Here is a 21,973-nt window from a genome sequence, read left to right on the forward strand (position 1 = left end):
ATCCCTAAAAGATTACCCATAAAAGATTTACAAATATAGTTATTACAGAGTACTCCCTTCGTCCCTTAATTAGATTCCTAATTCTAGCATTTATTTTTCACGTAATAGAGAGAAGTAGGAATCTAATTAAGAGACGGAGGGAGTATCAATTAAGCATAAATGTAGACAATTTTATAATAGCCACGTAATTTTTTGTAGTTGTTACATACTATGTTTAAATCACAACCTTACATTTTTTTACTACCTCCGTTTCATATTTTTTGCAACTTTAGAGTATTATTTGTAATATATAAAATATTCCAAAGTTGCAAAAAATATGAAACAGAAGTAGTTGTACAAATCTACGGTGTTTATTGAATTGACTATAAGTAATTGATTTTATACTGCTATTCAGTTACTATTCTACCCTTCACTTCCTTTGATCTCTGTAGATTTTATGAAGCTGCTGCTTTGTAAATGGTTGAAAACTTGACCAAATATCAAAGATTTTTTTTTGGGTGGAATTATAGTTTTAACGGATGAAATTACATTTTTATAATTCAACCGTTACGTAATCTATATGATATATATATATATATATATATATATATATATATATATATATATATATATATATATATATATATATATATATATATATATATATATTTTTTTTTTTTTTTTTTTTTTTTTGAGGAAATATAATCTATATGATTTAAAACTACTACAATGGGGACAATTTTTGTGAAAATATTTTGGATCTCACGTTTGATGATACATAATTCTAATTCTTTATTTCTCTAATAATAGTCTGTGAAAATATAAACTAACAAGATATTACATCATTATGTTAGAATTTTGTCAATTTACCCTAATCTTATTATATTTTATTGTGAGATAATTTCATACTAGACTAGGCACCGTCAAACGTGGAAACTTTTGAAGCAAATCTCCTAAAATAAGAAGGTATATACTTGTAATTTTTTTTATTTGAACCCAATAGACATTCTCTACTTAATGCAGTATTATACTACTTTGGTTTCATTTGCAGCATTAACCTTAATTAAATGAATATTACAAATTATTTGCAACAAATAATGTTTTCTTTCTTTCTTTTTTTACCTTTTCATTTCTTTCTATATCACTGCTTATCACATACGAGTATTACTTATCTGTTTCCATTTACCACTCACAAAAAAATTTCATTTAGGATGTTGATAAAATTGATGTCAATTGACAAGGATGGCTGTACTGACACAGGGACACGACTATAGTGTCAATGGAGACATGATCATGCATGATTGCATGGAATAATGACTATACAAGTAACAATTATCGTCTAGTCAATAGTTAATACGGAGTATACTTGAATTATCTGTCAACAATATGAATACTAATTAAGTAAAATTAAAGTGTGAAGACGAGAAAATTATTCACATATTTTTTGGTGCATGCATCCATATAAATACATACGAAGTATGAACTATCTATTTCATCCCTTCATCATCATATCATTTAAGAGTTCTATTTGATTTACAATTCTATATCTATCTAGCTATATATAATAAGTAATCAAATTTCCTTAATACCATCATTAATTCATTATAATAGATCTATTATTATTTGATCATAATAGTATTAAGATTATTATTATGGCACCACACACTACATCTCCTTCCAATTCATCCTCACCTGATTGCCTAAATTTTAATCCACTAACAAACTTCTCATCATCAATGTCCTTTAAACAACGCCTCCAAAATATAGTAGAGAGCAGGCAAGGGTTGTTATATGCTATGTTATGGCAAACAACACCCGGTGCCAAGAACATGATGACTACCACGGCGGCTACTGCTAGCAACATCAGTAGCCGCCGTGTGTTAGCATGTTCCGATGGTTACTTGAGAGGCTGCTCCATAAGGAGCAGCCTAGATGAGGAGATTGTTATGACGTCAGACGCAGAATGGTTTTATGCAAATTCAATAGGAAAACACCTAGTTATTGAGGACAATTACAATCTTGTAATTGGGGAAGCCATGACTTCAGGGTCTTACCTGTGGCTGATCGACAACTCGGGTTGTGAGAGGGCGAGGGAGGCTTTGCAGCACTATGTACGGACCCTGGTGTTTGTACCTGTTGCTTCAGGTGGAATCATTGAAATCGGATCCTTGGATGAGATCAAAGAAGATAGGAGCTTAATTGAGCTCGCCTTCTCAATTTTTACCAGATCTGATAGCAAAGTTGTGCCTGTGGCGTCACCTGTAATGCATGTGCAGCGTACCAATCATGTAGAGGCAGAGAGGCAAAGGAGGAACAAGCTCAACCAATGTTTCTACGCACTACGCGCAGTGGTTCCCTACGTCTCAAAGATGGATAAAGCATCTCTGCTATCAGATGCAGTCACTTACATCAACGAGCTGAAATCTGCTGTAAAAAATCTGGAAGAAAAACTTCAAGAACTGCCATCTGTAAGTACTTCAGTTTGTACTACTACTAATAATTTTTCACCACATTTACAAGATCTCCTTCCTCATCATCTTACTACTACTAAGGGATGGCCAGTAGAGATTGAAGTTGAAGTGAAATTGATAGGAAAGGAAGTGGTAATTCGAGCTCGAACGATGGGTTTGGATCATCCGGAAGCAAGAGTTATGAATGTGTTGAAAGACCTACGTTTGGAAATTTGTTATGCAACAATATCACATGTGAATGAGGTTGTATTTCAGAATATTATTGCTAAGATGCCATTGTATCCTGATGAATTAACTAGTACTCAAGATAGCTTAACTAATGCTATTCGTCAGAGGCTGCAGTATTGATCCATTTTTATAATGTATGCATGGTTTCTTGAATCGATCCTTCAATCAATCTATACACGGAGTATTATAACTTTATGTCATGATATTATGTTTATGCATGTTTTTATTCTATTTTAATTTTTTATATGTAGCTTAACAGGGTTGCTCGTTTGGTCAGGATTACTTGTAGAGGTTACTTATTCATGGGTTATTCGTTTGGTCAGTAACCCTAAATAAGTAACGCTTGAATAAGTAATCCATACAATTAATCCCTGCCACACGGTGTGGCTAACCACACACAAAAGTTACTGTCAAAGTTAATCTAGAAAAGAAAAAAATTGCATTTTCAGTAAAATTTAGTGATATTTATCGTGCCTAAATATATATACAAATAGGGCACCAAGATTTATTGTGAAATCATTGTATTTACGCTTTTATGCTTTTTTTTTGTTTTTCTTTCCAATCCTAGCTAGCTTATGCTCCTGTTTAATTATGAAACTATTAAAAGGATTATTTTTGTTGATTCGTTCAATTCCTAGCTAGATGGATTTAGTATGAAGAGTATTCAACCTATAAATAATTATTGAGATAATTTTTCCATGATTAAAGAAAAACTAACCATCTTCATATATGGAAGAAAACCGGCATAATTTGTTAGTTTGGATGATAAGAGAAAGAGTGTTATCTTTGGTGATTTAAACTAAGAACAAGACGGTTCTCATCAAAAAAAAAAAAAAAAATAAATAAAATAAATAAATAAAAAGAAAAAAAAGGATGGACAAAGATGAGAGCAGTTGATCATTGATTTTACCCATCTTAATTGTGCTCTATTAGGTAACTTCCTAGGAAATGTTTTAGAAATTACAAGTATATTGTTTGTGAATTAGCAAGGTTACAATTTTGTTTCCTTTGTTCTTTCATTGGAATTACACCTTATTTATCAAGCTTAGTAGTCCCAATCCGAATAAGGAGTATATTCTAAGTTATAACTGGACATTATTATTGAGTATCCTCGTCAAGATTTATGATCCACCTAACCTAACCTAACCTAACGCGAGCACGATTTTTTAAAACTCACTTCCTCCAAGAATGACATAAAATTAAGATCCAAATGATGAAAATTTCAAAAATTAATGAGGAACGAACCATTGACACCCCACTAAGATTCTTAATCAATTATTGTGGTAGGGAGGTCCAACTGTTCTTCATATTCATCCTAATAGGACAAACAAAAAAGCAATCTTTAATTTACTGTAAATCTGTAATACATATCATTAATCATATACTCCAATAATGATGCCAATAATGATCTGCTCTCGTATTTCCTGTTTAATATACTGAACAAAAATGTTTAATATCTTTCATAAATTAATTAATTTCAGTAATTTCAATCTGATGTTTGAAAAACATAAAAATGGAATGAGGCAAATCTACTAATTAATAACATACCAAATCAACTGAGAGAGAATATATAAGCATAATCAACTATAACAACAGTCCACAAGAAGGTTAACATATATACATGTAGTTAGTACTATCTAGTTTCAATTCCGAATTAACAATATTTCGTTCACAAATTCTTATATGTGACAGGTCGCACCGCATGGTCAGTTATTATAAAAGGGTCATTCGTTAGTATTATAGGGGTTACCTAGTCAGTGATCAGGGGTTATTTCGTCAGTGTTATATGATTATTTCGTTAGTGTTATATGAATTAAATTACTTGTTCAATATTACAGGGATTACTTTATTCTTTTACAAGTGATCATACGGTATGGCAAGCCACAAACAAGACCCGATGTATTTCGTTTCATCCACGTCATATTTTATTAACTACTATTTTCTATTGTCTAAGCCTAAAACCTTTAGCAATTTCATATTTGTAAACACTTTATCTATAGTTCATGCGTGGGTGTTGGTTTTCTTCAAGTGATCTTAAATGTCCATAACAATTGAAAATCATACAGAAGGGATCAATAATAAATTTAATACGAAGTCATGACTAGCAGAGTAGTACATTTATATTAATAACATTACACTATCAAAGACCAAGTGGCCCTGTTCTTTTGAGTTTCTCAAGTAAGCTGAGTAGAATAACTTATTTCTACAAAATACCAAGCAAAGCGAGGCTCAATAGAACAAAGCAGAGAATATTTTAGCAGATCAGATCAGAGTACAGCAGCTCAAAACGAATAACGGGCCTAAAATGATAAAATTACTTGAACTATGTAGAGTAAAGAGTGTTCACTAAAAAACTAAAAATAAAAAGATGATTAAAAGTTAATGGAGCGATAAAACTAGCATAAAATATTCTACTTCTATAAGTGACCGAGTAGCGAGAATTGTCTTTCCGGCTTTTATTTATTTGCTACATTTCCTTTTTATAAGTCTTAATGGTAAACTAAAAATTATTATTTTTTTATTTTTTATTAAAAAAAACAGTTTATTTTTTTAAGAGTAATTATATATGTAGCTTTTATACCTTATATAAACATTAAATTTATTCTCTAAAATAAAATTAAATTGGAAATTCATGACAAAATCACGAATAAATCAATATATTTAATAATTTATCTTCGATATTTCCCTTTTTAGGTTCTTATATTATTATCCCTAATTTTATGTGACTTGCTATCCTATATTCGAATATTCCTCTAAGGCTATAACAATAATAATAACATGCAAAAAGGGCATTAGCATGTTACTCAATCAAGGCTTTTTTTCCACAGTACGGAGTAGTAAAATATGTAGGGTTTACAAAGTGATGAATTCAAGCTTTTAGTTGATCAACAATATCAGGCGATGAAATTGACTTTAATATTTGTTCAATTAGATTATTGCCAACACTTTACTTGGGCGTAGAATCAACTCAACAGCGAAACAACCTGGTTTAAGGGTCAAGACCTTAATGGTGACTCTGCTCTTGGTTAATGCTTCGTAATGCAACTAACGGATATGGACATTTTGCTTACAGTACTCGTACTAATCTACATTTCAACCGTTCCAACTATAATGCTTAATAAAGTAGGAGTTTTTGCTTAAATATCTAAATATAAAGTATATTTTAATTTTTTTAACATCATTTTTTTTTTCTTCAAATTATTCTAATCCAAAAATTTTAAGGAGTTTCGCTCCCTAAAACAAGGTTTTAAAGAGTATAAGACTTTCGTTCCAGTGTGGATAGATGTCAATTGGCTTGGTTGTTAAAGGATTGAAGGTTTTGTTCACCTTATTTGCTTATTTCAAGAAAGTAAATAAGTTTTGATAAGATTAATTTAGAAAAAATTGGCTTTGATAAGGATTAGACGAAAATAATTACCCAAGTTCATATTACATCATATTGAAATTCAGGCTAGTAAATATAAAACATCCTCACTTGACTTTAATTACCAGTATATGTATGGGAATTTATTTAACCTTAGCAATAAACTAAATTTAGCTATACCGTAGTAAATTGAATTTTGATTTAGGCTTGTAGTTATGTGAACTTTTTTAATTTCCTGAAATAAGTAACACTAGTAGACTCTTAATTTACTTCATTTGAACTATCGCAAAAAGTTGTTTAGCTTAGCCCAGCTTCTTATGTGGGCACAAATAATCTCACTGCTCTTGCTGTAGAAATTAAATTAGCCGGATAAAGACGGAACCAAAATTAACTTCAACATCACGTACACAAAGAAAATTCTTATGAATAGGATGTGCAAGGAAATTAAATATTCTTAATTAAGACAACAAGGTGTCATGTTGACAAGTACCTTTTCTTTTTTTTTTTTCTTTTTTTTTTGATATCATGTTGACGAAGACTTAAACAAACTAGTTCCAATGAACCTATGCACAGTCCAGTCCATCCATAATGCCCATTTTTTTTTCAATTTTGACTGTTGTTAAAACCGCAGCCGCCCCCTGCTCTGTACCATTATTCAGGAAGTCATAATGGTCCTATCTCTTAAGGAGTTCGTGTGATCTAAGATCGAGTTTTAAGTACTACTAGCTAGCTTACTAGAGGTCGTTAATTAATTTCTTTATCATTAAGCTAATATAGGCAATGGAAGACGCGATTTTACCATTTCAATCGCTAAGCCTGAATTTACAGCCCAAGATTTCATCAACATCACTCCAACACTGCCTTCAAATTATTGTGAAGAGTAAGCCAGGGTGGTTGTACGCGATATATTGGCAATTGTCATCTATCAGCAATGACTCTGCCTACAACAATCGCCGTGTGTTGGCATGTTCGGATGGTTATCTGATGCACAGCAGTAAGCCGGGAAATCTGCAGCAGCAGGAGGTTTCACAAATTCAACAAGTGGTAATGTCAGAAAGGTTTTACACAGCTTCGTTACACAAGTTCCTAGACATAGAAGACACCAATTCTGTTATTGGGCGACTCATGAATTCAGGGACACACTTGTGGCTTGTTGATGTGGATGGGAAGCTCAATTACTCGAGGTGCGAAAGGGCTAGAGAAGCCAGACTGAACGACATTCAGACCCTGGTTTTCTTACCAATTAGTCCAGGTGGTGTCATTGAAGTCGGATCTTTGGATGTAATCAAGGAGGATAAGAGCTTAATTGACCTCACTTATTCCATGTTTCGTGCTAGAGGTGATGGAAATATGAACATTACCTCTCGCAATACCAATAGAAGATCAGCACCTGCAACTGCAGTGCCGCGGAGCAGCCCTGTTGAGGCAGAAAAGAAAAGGCGAGAGAGACTAAACCAGCGTTTCTGTACATTACGCGCTGTAGTTCCTAATGTCTCAAAGATGGACAGAGCATCCTTGCTTTCTGATGTCGTCGTTTACATAAACAAGCTTAAGTCCCGAGTAAGTTTATTGGAGGGCAATTTACGAGTGCTGCAGAACAGAAATCCTACAGTTGCTCACTTACAGGATCAGAATCTTCACCAACCTGAACGCCAAAATAATCCTGCAGTCGATTTCTTACTTTATGATCAGCATCTTCGACAACCTGAAGATCAAAATCCTACAGTTACAGTTCCTCAGTTGGCTGCAATGATGAATACTAATGTGCAAGTGAAGGTTGAGGTGAAACTGCTAGGGGCAGAAATGATAGTCCAAGCTCAATCGTCGGGTTTGGACTATCCAGCAGCAAAATTGATGAATGTGTTGAGAGATCTGAATCTTGTAATTTCCAACGCTACAATATCTAATATGGATGAGTTTGTGCTTCAGAATGTTGTTGTTAAGCGGCCGCCTGAAGGCAATGGATTCATTGGTAATCAAGAAGGCTTAACCAATGCTATACTTCAAAGGCTACAAATCTGACTTCAGAGTGGTATGATATGTATATTATGTGAACTTTTACTTCTTTTTCTATTTTATGTTTTTCAGCTCTAAGTTTAAGCTGATATCTTGTAATAATGTTTATAAGAATTTTATAGCTAGTGGCTCTCCGTCTCCGAGCAGGATCCCCGGCCGGCCACTTGCTTAGGTTTGTTGTATCGGAGAAAAATGTAGTAAATGAAGTGTTTAAATTATCAAAAAGAAAAAAATCCTTTCAATTTCACTACAAAGCGCAATGACTAACCCTGTTATGTTTTATTGACAAGTTACCAATAATGAACAAATAATGTGATAGTTTTGAGAATTAGTGACTAATATCGTAAAATAATCCATAATACCATCACTAACCGACATATTATTGAATTATATGAAGTATAATTTAGTGTGTTTTGCATCTCAACTTTTTTTTTTTTTTTTTTTATTATTTACTTGATTAAAGGTTGGTTTTTTTTTTTTTTTAAAAAAAAAAAAAAAAAAAAAAAAAAAATTAAAGGTTTGTTTTGTTTGCTTTATTTTCACTCATTTCAGATTAATAAACTCAGATAAGTTTATCAGCTAAGAATAAATAAGTTCTGATAAAGATATTTAAGTAAAAATCATAGATCCAACATACCCTTAAAGGGACCACGCTAACTAAACATGGATATTTGCTAACTAAATGTAACCGCAATGCACATTTTCATACCATTTTTCAAAGTTATTAAAGGCCAATGTGTATAAAATAGGATGGAAGGGGACCGATTTGTCCAGGTCCAGCCGCCCAGGGACAAAATATGTAGGTGATATATGAAGCATTATTATATATTAGTGGACCACTAAAACATTATTTATCATGCAATTATATTCCCCAAAAATCATACTCCGTATAAGAAAATGACGATTAATAATTTTAATCAAGTTTCCTAAATCCTACCAGCCTTATTACAATGGCTAGGCGGATGCACGATTCGTATGGTGCATCCGCTCCAAAATTATAAAAAAGCGGAATGTACATGCACTTATATTCTAATGTACATGGGTATATAAAAGAATATAATGTTCATTTATAATATACATGGACATATGTATAAAAGAACATAATGTTCATTTATAATGTACACGATATTTTGGTGCAACAATTTTGTATATTTTTTTTAAAGAATTTTTTATATAAAGAATAGATAAATAGTACTGTAATTATTTATTTTACCATACATTAATTACAAATCAATTTTATTTTTTTTTTACCAAAAGTTCACTTTCTCTCTCCAAACAAAACTTCAAATCCATTTAAATTCCTCAAACCTCAATCAAAATTTTAAGAAATTCGAAAATTTGAGTCCAAAATTGTTCAAGATGACAAATAAAAACTAAAGGTAAGACCAGATTTGACATTCATACTTATTTATTTTGAATTTGAGTGTTTGTTTTTTTATAAATTTGGTTGAAATTTGTAACTTTTGGTTTTATTAGGAATTAATTTGCGATTTATTTGGTTTTGTTGTTGCAATGAGAAATAAAATGAAGTTCTTGAAGAAGATAGACCAATAATACATTTTGGAAGAAGAAAGCAAGCAAATAGACAAATTTAGAATAATTTGTAGATCCAAATAATACAATGTGCATTAAAATACAATAAAATGTTCTTTTTCATATACTTGCATGATTCAAATAATACAATGTACATTAAATCTGTAAGCAACATTATAACACATATGTTCATTAGAATATAATACAATGTACATTATAATAAAGTAAAATAATGTTCTTTTTCATATACTTACATTATACCAAATGTACATTTACTATATGAATAATGTTCTTTAATATTATCATGTTCTTTATTAATATTACAGATGTTCTTTAGATTTACAAAAAAAAAAAAAAAAAAAAAAAAAAAAAAAAAAAAAACATATAAAACTGGATGTTCTTTATAAAATAGTTATATGTTCTTTACAAAACAATTATATGTTCATTACAATATAACTATATGTGATGTTCTTTATAAAATAACTAGATGTTCTTTACAAAATACTGTATGTTCTTTAATGAACGACTAAATGTTCATTCCGCCTTTTTTAAAAAAAAACGGATGCACGGAGCATCGTGCATCCGCCTCCATGGAAAAAATTTCAACCTTATTATTAGTCGTTATAAATGAACAAATCTATAGTAATGACTAATTTCTCAGTCCCATAATAACTGATACAGTCAAACTTTACACACATGTTAATACACTAGTTTGATCTTATTTATAAATAATTAAATATTAGTAAAAATTGTATAAAAACAATTTATGAAACTTTATGTTAATACCTATTTTAAAATATATTTCATAACAAAGTATATTTTAATTTAATTAGTAAAAACCTAATAGTCAAAGTGGATATATGAACACTGAAAAAAAGTCCAACATGTCAATTATTTTGGGACGAAGGGAGTATATATTCTAGAAAATATTTGAAAATTTTCTATTGAAATCAATTTTATTTGGTAAAAAAAACCTCTAATATTACTTCTGTTGGGTATGGCCCAAATTCTATAAGCCCATTATTTTTGCGGAGTATTGTGCATACTCTAGAGGCTTCCGAAATAATCATGCAAGGTCATTACTTGCTCTTGATTTCTCTAGAATAATATCTTACTTGAATGTTCTAGAGCATTATTGACATTGGAAGCTATTAGCTAGAATATAATGGTATAATACATGGTTCATGAATTTTTTAGAACATTATGGATACAAGAATGATGGAGGAATTTCTAGAATATTCCGGCCATTTCTTCCAAGCTCCATCTACACCTATAAATATAGGTCATGGGCATTCCGTCATAGAATAAAACACAACACAAGAAGTCATATCATACACAAGCCTTCCTACATACTACACCTCCTTGTACTATTTACTTTCTTTACGAATCCACTATTCCTACTTTGTAATACTCCTTAACGAGTAATATAGAGAAAGTCATATTGTAATATAAATCCTTTAAAGAGATACTTGTACTCTCTTATTTTCAAATAGTGGAATAAAAGTGCTCGTCATTACGTAAAATCGTGTATTCATTTATATTAATTATCTTGCCAATTATCAATTCAATTATACTTCTCAATCAAACACATTTTCACTTTCGCTGTGCACTTACCAACCCTAACAACTTCTAATAATAATAATCACTTATAATAAGTTAATAAAAATAGATTACTCCCCCTTTTTCAATTATAAAAATCTCACCGCCTTTTGCTCAAGTGTTTCGGGTGTAAATTGATAATATTTTGCAGTTTGGATAGTTGGGTTGAATTATAGGAATGAATATAAAATAAAATAGTGGAGTATGATTAATCCATAACCATTATAAAAGTGCAAAACTAAATACTGTAGCTTATGAATAGTAACTTCTGGTGCTATTACATAGATGCCCTTATAATCAATAAATTGCCCAAATTGCCCTTGCTTAATCAATTGCATTATGTGTAATAGCTGTAATTGAGAGTGGGCCCGTGCTTCTACACCGACTTCCCTCTCTGTGTTTTCATCTCAAAATTCCTTCCTCTCAGCTGGAAGGAAAAGTCTCTTCATCTTCTTCTCTTTCTCTCACCCACCATTTCATCCCCTCTTCTCTCACTTTCTCTCTCCTCCATTTTTCTTCTGGTAAACTTTTCTGCAACTTCTACACTTTTCTTTTGACTTTTTTTGGTTATCTTTAATTGGTATTATTTATTGTAGGGGGCTCGAAGATCCGAGGAAAGAAGGCAAGGGGAATACCGGCGACCGAGTGCAAGTGAACAGCCCCGAGCCGAAATCAATCAAGGATTGCCATCGAAAGCTGTCCAAAAAAACCATTCGATAGACGAACCGTGCTTTAGCTTTGTTTTTGTAAGTTAGGGTTTTGTGAATTTCTGCTTAATTTCTTTCTATTATCATTTTTTTATTTAATCCTTTCTGGGATCTCTTTCTGGGTGTGTAATATGAAATGGGTTTATCTTATTACTTTGTTAAATTGTGTTATTGCAATTGTAGATGTCGGTTTTCTGGGTTTTTATTGTTCTTGATTTTTTAAATTTTTTATTAATATATTTATGTGGATTCCCATTTCGTAGTATAATTCATGCCAATTATTTTCTAAAAGTGAAGTTATAATCTGGGGTTGTTTTGGGTATGAATTTTGATTTTATTGGCGAATGATTGAGAGGCATATTGAACATGTAAATCTTGAAAGTTATTGTTATTTGGATAAGTTTTAGTTAGTGAAAAGCTAAGATGGATTGTTAGTGGTTGTATGAATTATGATATTTATCCAGTATCTAATTTTAGATGTTTGTTTGGTTTGGGTGCGATTCGTCCCGGGTGAGGCACTGAAGGAGGGGTTGTGATATTCAGGATTTCTCAACTTGGGAAAGTAGTGATGATTGTGTTTCGAATTGTGTTATCTTATCACATAATGTTTCTGTGGTTTCGAATTGTGGTATCTTATCTTTGTATGGTTGGTAAGGTAGTGATGATTAAATTTTGATTTGTGTTATCTTGTTACATGACGTCTCATTGGTTTCAAATTCTATTCTCTTATCTTTGTTATTTGTGTAGTGTTTAAGCTCAATTGCTCTTTCAATTGTTGTGACTGTAGTTTTAGAATGGTTTTCATGATTCCATATAGTATATTTCTGTTTGTTAATGGCTTTCTTTTTTTACTTTTAGAATTTATGACAAATGGTTACTCTTTGTAATGTGAATTTGAAGTTTTCTTTATCTTTCCAATGCTCTGAAAGCCTTTTGTTGTCTTCTTTATGCGGTATTTGTTATACTTGTTTATATAATCTGGTGGCAAGCATGGTCTATGTATTATAAGGCTTGCACTTGCATATTTTTTTTAAATGTGTTTCTGGAACGTGTTTTTTGTTGTAATTATCTTCTACAATCCTGAGCTTTGCTATCTATAAATTATTGCTTACCAAGTACTCTCATCAAATGCAGATTTCTGGTGGAAATCATGGCTGGGGCATTAGTTCAATCAACTAACATCCCTGCTTCATTTGCGTTAAATGGCCAATCTCAAAGATCTGGTAAGGGTAAGAAGGCTATGAAGATGATGGCCAGCCTTCAAGCCCCCAGATATAGAGTGCGAAGTTTCTCAGGGTTGCGTGGAGGAAATGCTTTGGATACTAACAAGGAGAGAGAAACCTAGAGAGAAAACTTCAGCAAGTCAAGACTCAAGACCACCGATCATCCCTTTCGACGATGAGGCTTCGACTCTTCTCGGCGTCTGAGGTTGTGGAAGATGACTTTCCGATCGTCACATTCATCAGGTTCGATCTCGTTTCTCTCTCTTGATTTAGTTTCAAAATTTTGGGTTTGATTGTTTGATTGTCGTGGATTTGCATATATGTTCCTGTTGTTTTCGATATGTTCAATGTGTATTCGAATTTTTTGGGTTGAATCTTTGTGGGTGTATTTGTGCGAAATCGCTTTGTTTTTATTGGGGTTTATTTGATCGATTTATTTTCGATTTTTTGGCTTTATTTGTTCGATTGGTTACCGATTATTTTGGGGTTTATTTGATTGATTTGCTTTTGATTTGTTGTCTTTATTTGTTTGATTGATTTTCGATTATTTTGGGGTTTATTTGATCGATCGATTTGTTCTTGGTTTTTGGTTTTCGTTTCTTGGGTTGAATTTGAGTGAGTTATCGTTCTTTTGGGTTGAATTGTCTGATTTGTAGTTAAATTGTTGATCTCTAGGTACAATTCTCTCTCTCCTTTCTCTTCTGAGCTTTCTCCAACCCTCCACTGAAACTCCTGGACTTTCCTCTCCATTGAAAAAGCTTGAGAGGTTATTTGATGATTCTCTGATCTCCAGGTATGATTCTCTCTTCTTTCACTGTCGTGTTCTAATTGTTTGAATGTTCAGCTCTTTGATTAAATTTTTCCTTTTATTTGAATGTTAACTGATTTAGCTTCCTTTCCTGCGAAAAATTTGGAGTACGTTGTGTGTTTTCCTAATAAAATGTGGGAAAGGTTTACATTTTATTTGTTTTTAGTATAAATATGTCAAGTAATCGCAGAAATTAAATAGATTTTTGTGGTTAATATTCAAATTGTGGTGATAAATTTGTGTTCTGTGTAACAAATTGTTTGGATTATGGCTTACACATGTAATTTTAATGATTCATTGATTTGGGATGTGTAATGTGCAATGATATGAAATGGAGAAGCTTATTTGGTTTTAGTGTTTTCAGATGCTTAATTATAGGCTATATGATCTGAGTAATTGGTTTTGGTTTTAATGGATGATTGATTGGTACTTTTGAGGCTACTAAAGTTGTTGTACCGGAGTCGGTTTTGAAAAAGCAGAAGAGGGAGGAAGAACGGTAATTGGCGTGAATTTCCCCTTCTATGCTGAAGGTCTGTAATGATGCGAGTTACCACTCCATTATTTTTCTTGATAGAATATCGAGTATTTTATGCTTGATAAATACAGTATCTTTGATAGTGTTGGTGACTTTGATGTGTAGTCTGTGTACTCATATTCTTTGTGTTCTTTTGACAAAGCTCAATGCCTAAACTTTGATCTGTTCTTCATTAATTACAGTGTGTAATTTGTTTCTCATTCTGTTTTCCTGTATAGTATGTCAAGCAAGGTACAAATTAGGTAAATAATTTTAATAATAATAAAACCCTTTGTTGTCATCCATCTCTAATTGATGAAAGATTTACTAGGTTTCTGAAGCAATGATTTATGCATCAGGCAATGCTTGACGCGGTGCGCTTCATGGTCATCATCTTCACAATTTGATGTTCTGCGAATTGTACTGGGCCTTATTAAGAGCAAGTTCCAAGCCTCTCACCGATGCCATCACCAAGTCTTGTTATTTGTGGCGTCTGCTCTTGGTGTGTGGTTATTTAATTAAGTTTCTGATTAGCCTTGTTTATTGTTAATCGGGAGAGGGAATTGATATGTCTCAGAAGGGAGACTAATTTGAAGGGTGGATTCTACGTCAAGCCAGAGGCTAAGCTTCTATTTATCATCCGTGTTATAGGGTGGGTGATCAATTATTTTTCAATTAGTTAACTATGATAGTTGGCACTTAGGATAGAGGCAGAGGTGTCCAATTTTACTTCTCTGGCTACCGATCTTTCAGACGCTAGATATTCTTTTCATGCTTGTTAATAGTTAAAATGACAATTTATTTTGAATAGTCTGCTAGGGATGAGGCAATTTGTGCACTTGATCAGCTCCAGGAGTCCAGAGTCTGAAATTAAGATCTTTTCGGTCTACGGTTCATAGATTAATGTTGACGCAGGAAGAGATGGTTTGAGCTCTACTCTTCTTTCATTTCTTATTATAATTGTTTCCAATTGTATTTACATGGTTTATAATGTTGGAATAGGAAGAGGTGGTTCTTAAGAGGTGTTGGCTTGCTCGATATTGGAGTTTATGTGTACGATGTGGTAATTGAATAATTTAGCAAGACCCTGCTGACATCTAATTATTGTTTTTGACTTTTTTTTTTTGTTTTTTTTTTCCTTATAATGCAAATAATGAAAGTTGATATATGGCTATATACATTTCTAAGGTATCTGTCCAGACATCACAGAAGCTAAACTCGAATATTGGTCATCCTTTGCCCCTGGAGAAGGTTATTGCTGCAGGACCGAAAGCAAAGGAAGACAGTCCCTCAGGTGCAGAAATATTGTTCTTTTTGTTTATTATTACTTCAATAGATCATTATATATTGCTTCTGAGTATTACTGAAGTAATTAATTTTGTTCTGTCAGAATTCCTCGACTTTCACCATTTTACAAATTCGTATGCGTTTCTCTATTTATCAAAGCGGTTTCACATATATTTGCTCTTATTTTATCATTATATGTATTTTTTTTTGTGATAATTCCTATAATTTATTGAAGAAATACTTATTTTAGATTGTAGGGGTTGGGAGTTTGCTACCCGTTTTTGGAATTGTGTTGTTTGTGTAAGTCTTTGATAAATGAGTTTGTCTCCCTTTGAAATTAAAGAACTGATGTGAAGTATGAGGAAAGCATCTTGTGTTGTGCAGTCACTTTGTGCATTTTCATCAACTTATGGTGTGTTCTTGTTGAGTTTGAAGGCCTATTTTGCATTGAAATTTCATCATAATAGGCTTATAGCGTGTTACCTGTTGTTACATATGATCAATCTGGGTACAGCAGCTCACAACTCACAAGTCGTGGATCCAAGTGGCAGTAGCATTTAGTGTAATGATTTTGGTAATCAACAAAAGTGCACATGGAAGTGCATCTGAGATTACTGATGTTTATGCCACTGCCCCTGGCATGAAGGAATTGAGCCTTGTTGAGGAGACTGAAGGATGTAAGCCCTTAGTGATAGCTAATGATAAACTATAGATTTTTTTTTTATATTTTTTTTAACAAGCAAACTCTTGTTTCTCTTCTCTTTTTTCATCCATTTATATCGGGTGGAAGAAAAACAAAGGATCAAATGAAAGAAACCAGTTCTCTAGAGATTGTAAATGATGCTGATACCGGTAGCTTGTAGCAGAATTTAGGAACATGGAAAAGTTAGGTTGTGGTAGCTTAAAATGGTCTTATATGTACCATTTGTTTATCTTTGCGAGTTTCTGATTATATATTTATACATACCTGTATTACATGCATTCTTTATCTGATCTACTATATGAATGAAAATTGTCTTGTAAATTTGTTATTTGTACATGGCCTTCACACTTTGTTTGAACCATTATTCTGGTGTTATATAGCGTTCATACTTATTGTTGATGTATATATTATGCGTAGAACGGTAAATTAACTTGGCTTTTAGCATTTACTGATTACACAGGATGAATACAATGGGTTTAGGGATAGCTGGACCTTTATTATTTTTCAAAATGTTGAGCTATTTGGTTCAAGTACGACTATTGCTTAATCTTGCATTGCGAAGGATGTATTGGCTATCAAGTAAGAGTACTACTTAATTTTGCCTGCCATTGTGAAGGACTTAAGATTATACTTGGTATGCACTATTGACTAATTGACTATGCCACCCTCCAACCTCACAGTCACAACAATTAACTATTATATGGACTTTAGATTATAGCTTCCTTTAAATCATGACTATAACAAATATATGTATGATTGGATAAATATATGCATGTGTTAACAGCCTGTTTGCAATGAACTGCAGTTGTTATTAGTGTCTAATTTTACTCCATTTGACTTTTGAAATTTGCTTATTTATGCTGTTAGTAGTGTTTGAATGCAGTAGAAATGATGATTTGATAATCAAAGTATTAACAACCTGTATGCAAATTTGCAATGAACTGCAGTTGTTTTAATCATCTTTAAATCCTCCACAAATATTTTGCTTATCAATGGTCATGCATAAAGGAAGATGATGATGCCACTAACATTAAAAAGCAGGTGTTGACTAAAATTTGTAAAACTATCAAAGTATTTTGCAAGGATAATTTTTGTAAACTTAGATATTTGCAAAACTTAAATTTGTAAAATTTGGAGTATTTCCAATATTGGTGAACGTGGTTAGTATATCCTCTATATCCTAGAAATTTATTTTCCAATTCCTGGAATAATTATTGTAGCTAGGAAATTGTTTAACTTAAATACTTTTTTGGGGTTACATGACAGAGAGAGAGAGAGAGCTTAAAGCTATGAATCCACTAAAAAAGAGCAAGGAGAAGGAGAGTTTTGGGAAATAAAGAAAAGGGCTAGGAGAGATAGAGTAGAGTCAAGAGAGGAAAAGGGACCGGAGGGTGAACAAGATATATAGATAGATAGAGAAGGCAAAGTCGAGAGGAAATGTTAGCTAATTTGTAGCACTAATATGTATCACTTTCCATAGATATTTCCCCATAAAACCTTTATCACTAATCCTAGCTTGTTAATACTACAAATTCATGTGTATCATTGCAATTATAAAACTCAAACACACCACGAATATCACAATAACCGAACACAACCACGAATTTCACTTATCTTACGATGCGCGTGCTCCAACGACTAGTTAAAAGTAAATAAAGAAATATATAAAGGCAAAACGACTTTTTTTTTAAAGGACAACTGGACAAGATTTGTAGATGAAATTAGACTTTTATTTAGAGAGATTTAGAAAATTCGTACATAAAGTCTTACTTAATGTATCTATTCAATGTTATGTAAAATGAGATAAACTACCGGTAACAAAAGGACAATTTGCTTATTTAATTTGTTAACAATATAATTTGCTTATTATTTGTGTCTTGCTCTTGTTTAAAAAAAAAAAAAAAAAAAAAAAAAAAAAAAAAAAATATTGATTGAAATGCTTTAAAAGGTGATAACCGTATCTCCATTCTCTATAACAAATAACATTATTGTCTTTTTTTTTTTTTTTTTATATAAAACCAAGCGGCAATTAACATAAGAGATCCATTTCCGCCAAACTTATTAGGCTTTGGGGAAAAGGACCAAGAGAGACAAATTCATTCCAACCTCTAGCATCCCATCTTACAACACTACGGGCTAGAGTATTACCCACACGCTTAATATGAAAAAACGAGAAAGAAATAAAACAAGAAGACAAACTAGCAATATCATCATATAGTAGGAAAATCGGAGAGAAGCCCTTAGCCTTTGACCGAACTGCATTCACCACATTCATAGCGTCTGTTTGGAGGTAGACCTTTGAGAAACCCAGCCTTCTAGCGATCTGCAACCCGAACCTACACGCAGCAGCTTCAGCGCAACCCACATCCCACCCAACATCCAACTGTCGCACAGCAGCAGCAATAAGGCAGCCTTGTTCACTTCTGATCACAGTCCCCAACCCCGTGTTTGCTCCTAAGTGAGCATCACAATTCACCTTGACCACACCAGCATTGGGGCAAGCCCAGGAGCTAGGAGCACGATATATCTAAGGTGCTGCTCTATTTGTTACCTTTGCCACATATTCGTTGCTTTCTCTGACATACTTCACCCAGCCCTTCGCAACTTCAACAGCGCTGTAAGAAGCTTGCTCAAAAATACTCTTGTTTCTGCAGTGCCATGATGCCCAAGCAAGAGAAGCAATAGTAAGAAACTCATCCCTCGACACATTCTTCGAACACCACAACAACCTATCAACAAAGCTGTTGGTAGGGGCAGCACTTAACTGAGTAACAAAAGGACTTGCATCTTGTATTTCATGTGCTGCATTACACTCAAACGTAGCATGAATAATTGACTCTTCCGGAGCGTTACAAATGGAGCATGCTTTCTCAGATACAATGTGTCGATAAAAGAGTCTCTCTTTAACAGCAAGGAAACCTTTACAAGCTCGCCACAAGAAGTGCTTCAATTTCGGAGGACATCGCATAGACCAAATTAGCTTCCATACTTCATTCATATCAGGTCCAGTTGCTGCATTCGAATCCCTTTTGCACAGCCAGTAGCCGGGCTTCACAGAGTACTCACCATCCTTGGATGGCCACCAATACATCTTATCAGGTGGGCTCCTCGAGGAAAACGGGATGGTGAGTATCTTAGCCTTATCTTCATCATTGAAAGTGCTAGAAATGATGCTCAAATCCCATTCCCTGCAACTGTGATCAATAAATCACAAATCCTTAAGCTCATGTCACTCGTCACACAGGGGGTCGGAACAATTGCTGAAGAATTCCCCGGCAGCCACGCCTCGCTCTAGACATTTATAGCACTCCCATTCCCCACCCTACATTTAAGACCCTCAAGCAACAACCCCCTAGCACCCCACATACTCCTCCAAGCATAGCTTGGGTCATAGCCACAGGTAGCCTTAAGCACCTCACAATTTTTGAAATATTTTGCTTTCAAGACCGAGTGAATGATAGTACCTGGATTATGATGGAGTCTCCACAATAATGAGTTTAAGTTCACACATAATTCGACCTCTTCATAATTAAAAAAATATACTAATATTTTTTTGTAAAAAAAAATGCACACAAACATCATACATACATGATATTTGAATCAATTAATTAATAACTATATACTAAAAAACACACCAGCAATGACATGTGACATCTCCTGGAGTGATTTTTTTTTTTTTTTTTTTTTTTTTTTTTTTTTTTTTTTTTTTAGGAAACAAATTTTATAACTAAATAAAAGAATAAAAAAGATTTAATGTGATGCCATAAACTTAAGAAAAAAAACAAATTATTAACTTAATTTATTTATGACATACATAGTAGTATAAACTACTCTTCCATATTACAACAAGAATTATTTTTATTAAGATTTTTGTATTTGTGTTTAAAAGCTTGCTAGGAAAGAAATGAAAATAATATTAAGTCAGTTTGAAAAAAGTATACTTCATAAGAGATACGGTGTAATGAAACATACTCAGTGATTTTACGGGTAAAAAAACTATTTAAAAAAACTATTTACAGGTTAAATTCATATTGTTAAGATATTTATTTGATTAATAGGAAGAATGATATAAGTTTGTTGGTAAAATATATCGTACATAAATTTACATATGTGCGTATATTAAAATATCTATTTTTGCTAACATAGACTCTTTCATAATAAATTCATGATACGAAGTAGTAACCTAGACAGATTTATTTTTTATTTTTTTATATACATATAATTAAGTATAATATTGATTAAATAATAGTTATTGAAAATTACCGTGCATGGCACAGGATCTAATCTAGTATAATGCTAATTTCAAAAAACATAATAAATACATAAATTTAAATCATAGTGAAACCAAGTAATGTGTTCTTCCTTGGCAGAAATTTTTTGTAAACGGAAGTTGAAAGTGTAGTGTAGTGTATTGACCAGAAAAAAACAAGTACTACAAAAAAAAGAAGAATGGACCAATCGTTAGGAGTTGCTTTCAGTATTGTGTTAGCGTATGAGTTGGGTAGTCCTGATTCGTAATTCCACACGTTAGCCAACAGCCCAGTATGAATCGAATCCATACTATTAAGGCCCAATGACATCTTTCCTATCCTTTTCCATCTCTTGCCTTTTTTCTTTTGGCGTCTTTCTAGTCAATGTTTGGTGACAAAGTCCATACCCAACTCCATTTTCAATCTTCTTAAAACAAACAAATCCCAAAATATTACTATCAATTTTATTAGCATTACAATTTTTATTTGAACATCTACTTGGTTGATAGACCTCTTTTTTGTTTGTCCAAATGTATTTTTGTTATGTTTTTGTGATAGAGAAATCAATATTAATTATGTGTTCAGCATTTTCAGCAAAATTATTGATGTGTGTTAATTTTTATCATATTGAAATAATAAATAGTAGTCAATTAGTAACTCATATAGGTTAACGAATGATGAAGTACCTTTTTATCAAATTATTTGGTCTTTGTACAAAATAGACTCGATCTATATCTTTAGTGAATTGCTATGTACCACAAAAAAATTACTCAAATTACACTTCATATTGACACTTTTACCCTTCCTTTACTTAGTTTTCCTCTCTTATCTATTTGGTGCTTTAGGTGCCCCAATTTGAGCTCCAATATTACTAATATACTCTCTTTATCTCTTAATATTTGCCTTATTTTCCTTTTTAGTTTTTCCCGTTGAATTTCAACTACTTTTAGTTATAGTGAACTAGTGACAATACATTTACTCTTACAACCATTACATCAATCCACCACTTATTCTCTCATCAATTCCTTTCAACCAAAATTAAAATGTAACACTCTTTCAATGGAGCAAATAAGGGGGGCAGAGGGATCGGAGTAAATTTATGATTTGAATAGTTTAACACAATTCACGTCAAGTGAAAATAATTGTCCGACACCAAAGAAGAATAGGAAGGATGACTAGCATATATGTGAAGTTTAATAGGTAACTCCAATCAATCTTTTATCAATCAGTTTAACTATAAGGCTTAATAACAAAAATAACAATGAATCTTTGATACCAATTGCTTCAAATT

General features: G+C 32.5%; 4 protein-coding genes across 9 annotated transcripts; 3 read left to right on the plus strand and 1 right to left on the minus strand.

Annotated features, from left to right (window-relative positions):
• The first annotated feature begins 1,631 nt into the window (after positions 1–1,631).
• LOC145566893 (transcription factor bHLH14-like) lies at positions 1,632–2,872 on the plus strand. The gene has a single exon (XM_081626167.1). The coding sequence runs from the start codon at positions 1,632–1,634 to the stop codon at positions 2,796–2,798; it is 1,167 nt and encodes a 388-aa protein (XP_081482293.1). The 3' UTR covers positions 2,799–2,872.
• Positions 2,873–6,822: 3,950 nt separating this feature from the next.
• LOC145566895 (transcription factor bHLH14-like) lies at positions 6,823–8,064 on the plus strand. Its single transcript, XM_081626168.1, has one exon. It carries the CDS (start codon positions 6,823–6,825, stop codon positions 8,062–8,064), a length of 1,242 nt encoding a protein of 413 aa, XP_081482294.1.
• A 3,516-nt stretch (positions 8,065–11,580) lies between these two features.
• On the plus strand, positions 11,581–17,091 carry LOC145567808 (coiled-coil domain-containing protein SCD2-like). Of its 6 annotated transcripts, XM_081627189.1 has the most exons (9): positions 11,581–11,711; positions 11,787–11,936; positions 13,032–13,363; positions 13,796–13,913; positions 14,802–15,094; positions 15,254–15,366; positions 15,445–15,505; positions 15,631–15,736; positions 16,893–17,091. In XM_081627189.1, the coding sequence occupies exons 6-9, from the start codon at positions 15,346–15,348 to the stop codon at positions 17,026–17,028; spliced, it is 324 nt and encodes a 107-aa protein (XP_081483315.1). In that variant the 5' UTR covers positions 11,581–11,711; positions 11,787–11,936; positions 13,032–13,363; positions 13,796–13,913; positions 14,802–15,094; positions 15,254–15,345; the 3' UTR covers positions 17,029–17,091. The 6 variants fall into 6 exon arrangements, 4 of the variants coding, with proteins under 4 accessions (XP_081483315.1, XP_081483316.1, XP_081483317.1 ...); XM_081627190.1 differs by lacking the exon at positions 16,893–17,091 and adding an exon at positions 15,833–16,764 and having other exon boundaries at positions 14,802–15,366; XM_081627191.1 differs by lacking the exon at positions 16,893–17,091 and adding an exon at positions 16,244–16,764 and having other exon boundaries at positions 14,802–15,366.
• Positions 17,092–18,461: 1,370 nt separating this feature from the next.
• On the minus strand, positions 18,462–21,012 carry LOC145566896 (uncharacterized). Its single transcript, XM_081626169.1, has 3 exons — positions 20,888–21,012; positions 18,984–19,626; positions 18,462–18,908 (listed from the first exon to the last, which is right to left on the minus strand). Exons 1-3 carry the CDS (start codon positions 21,010–21,012, stop codon positions 18,462–18,464), a joined length of 1,215 nt encoding a protein of 404 aa, XP_081482295.1.
• Between the last annotated feature and the right edge of the window lie 961 nt (positions 21,013–21,973).

The sequence above is a fragment of the Chenopodium album genome, chromosome 11 (assembly GCF_948465745.1).
Source record: "Chenopodium album chromosome 11, dcCheAlbu1.1, whole genome shotgun sequence".
NCBI classification, from domain to species: Eukaryota; Viridiplantae; Streptophyta; class Magnoliopsida; order Caryophyllales; family Amaranthaceae; genus Chenopodium; species Chenopodium album.

What these genes read in the sequence shown, in the direction of transcription:
- LOC145566896 (XM_081626169.1), bottom strand. Translation starts at nt 21,012, where the DNA reads ATGTCATTGGGCCTTAATAGTATGGATTCGATTCATACTGGGCTGTTG. An exon ending in AAAGCAACTCCTAACGATTG is followed by an intron (nt 19,627 to 20,887) that starts GTCCATTCTTCT and finishes TATTGATCACAG; the next exon opens with TTGCAGGGAATGGGATTTGA. An exon ending in GCAACGAATATGTGGCAAAG is followed by an intron (nt 18,909 to 18,983) that starts GTAACAAATAGA and finishes GGTGTGGTCAAG; the next exon opens with GTGAATTGTGATGCTCACTT.
- LOC145566895 (XM_081626168.1), top strand. Translation starts at nt 6,823, where the DNA reads ATGGAAGACGCGATTTTACCATTTCAATCGCTAAGCCTGAATTTACAG.
- LOC145567808 (XM_081627189.1), top strand. Translation starts at nt 15,346, where the DNA reads ATGTTGACGCAGGAAGAGATG. An exon ending in GAGTTTATGTGTACGATGTG is followed by an intron (nt 15,506 to 15,630) that starts GTAATTGAATAA and finishes TACATTTCTAAG; the next exon opens with GTATCTGTCCAGACATCACA. An exon ending in AAAGGAAGACAGTCCCTCAG is followed by an intron (nt 15,737 to 16,892) that starts GTGCAGAAATAT and finishes CTGATTACACAG; the next exon opens with GATGAATACAATGGGTTTAG.
- LOC145566893 (XM_081626167.1), top strand. Translation starts at nt 1,632, where the DNA reads ATGGCACCACACACTACATCTCCTTCCAATTCATCCTCACCTGATTGC.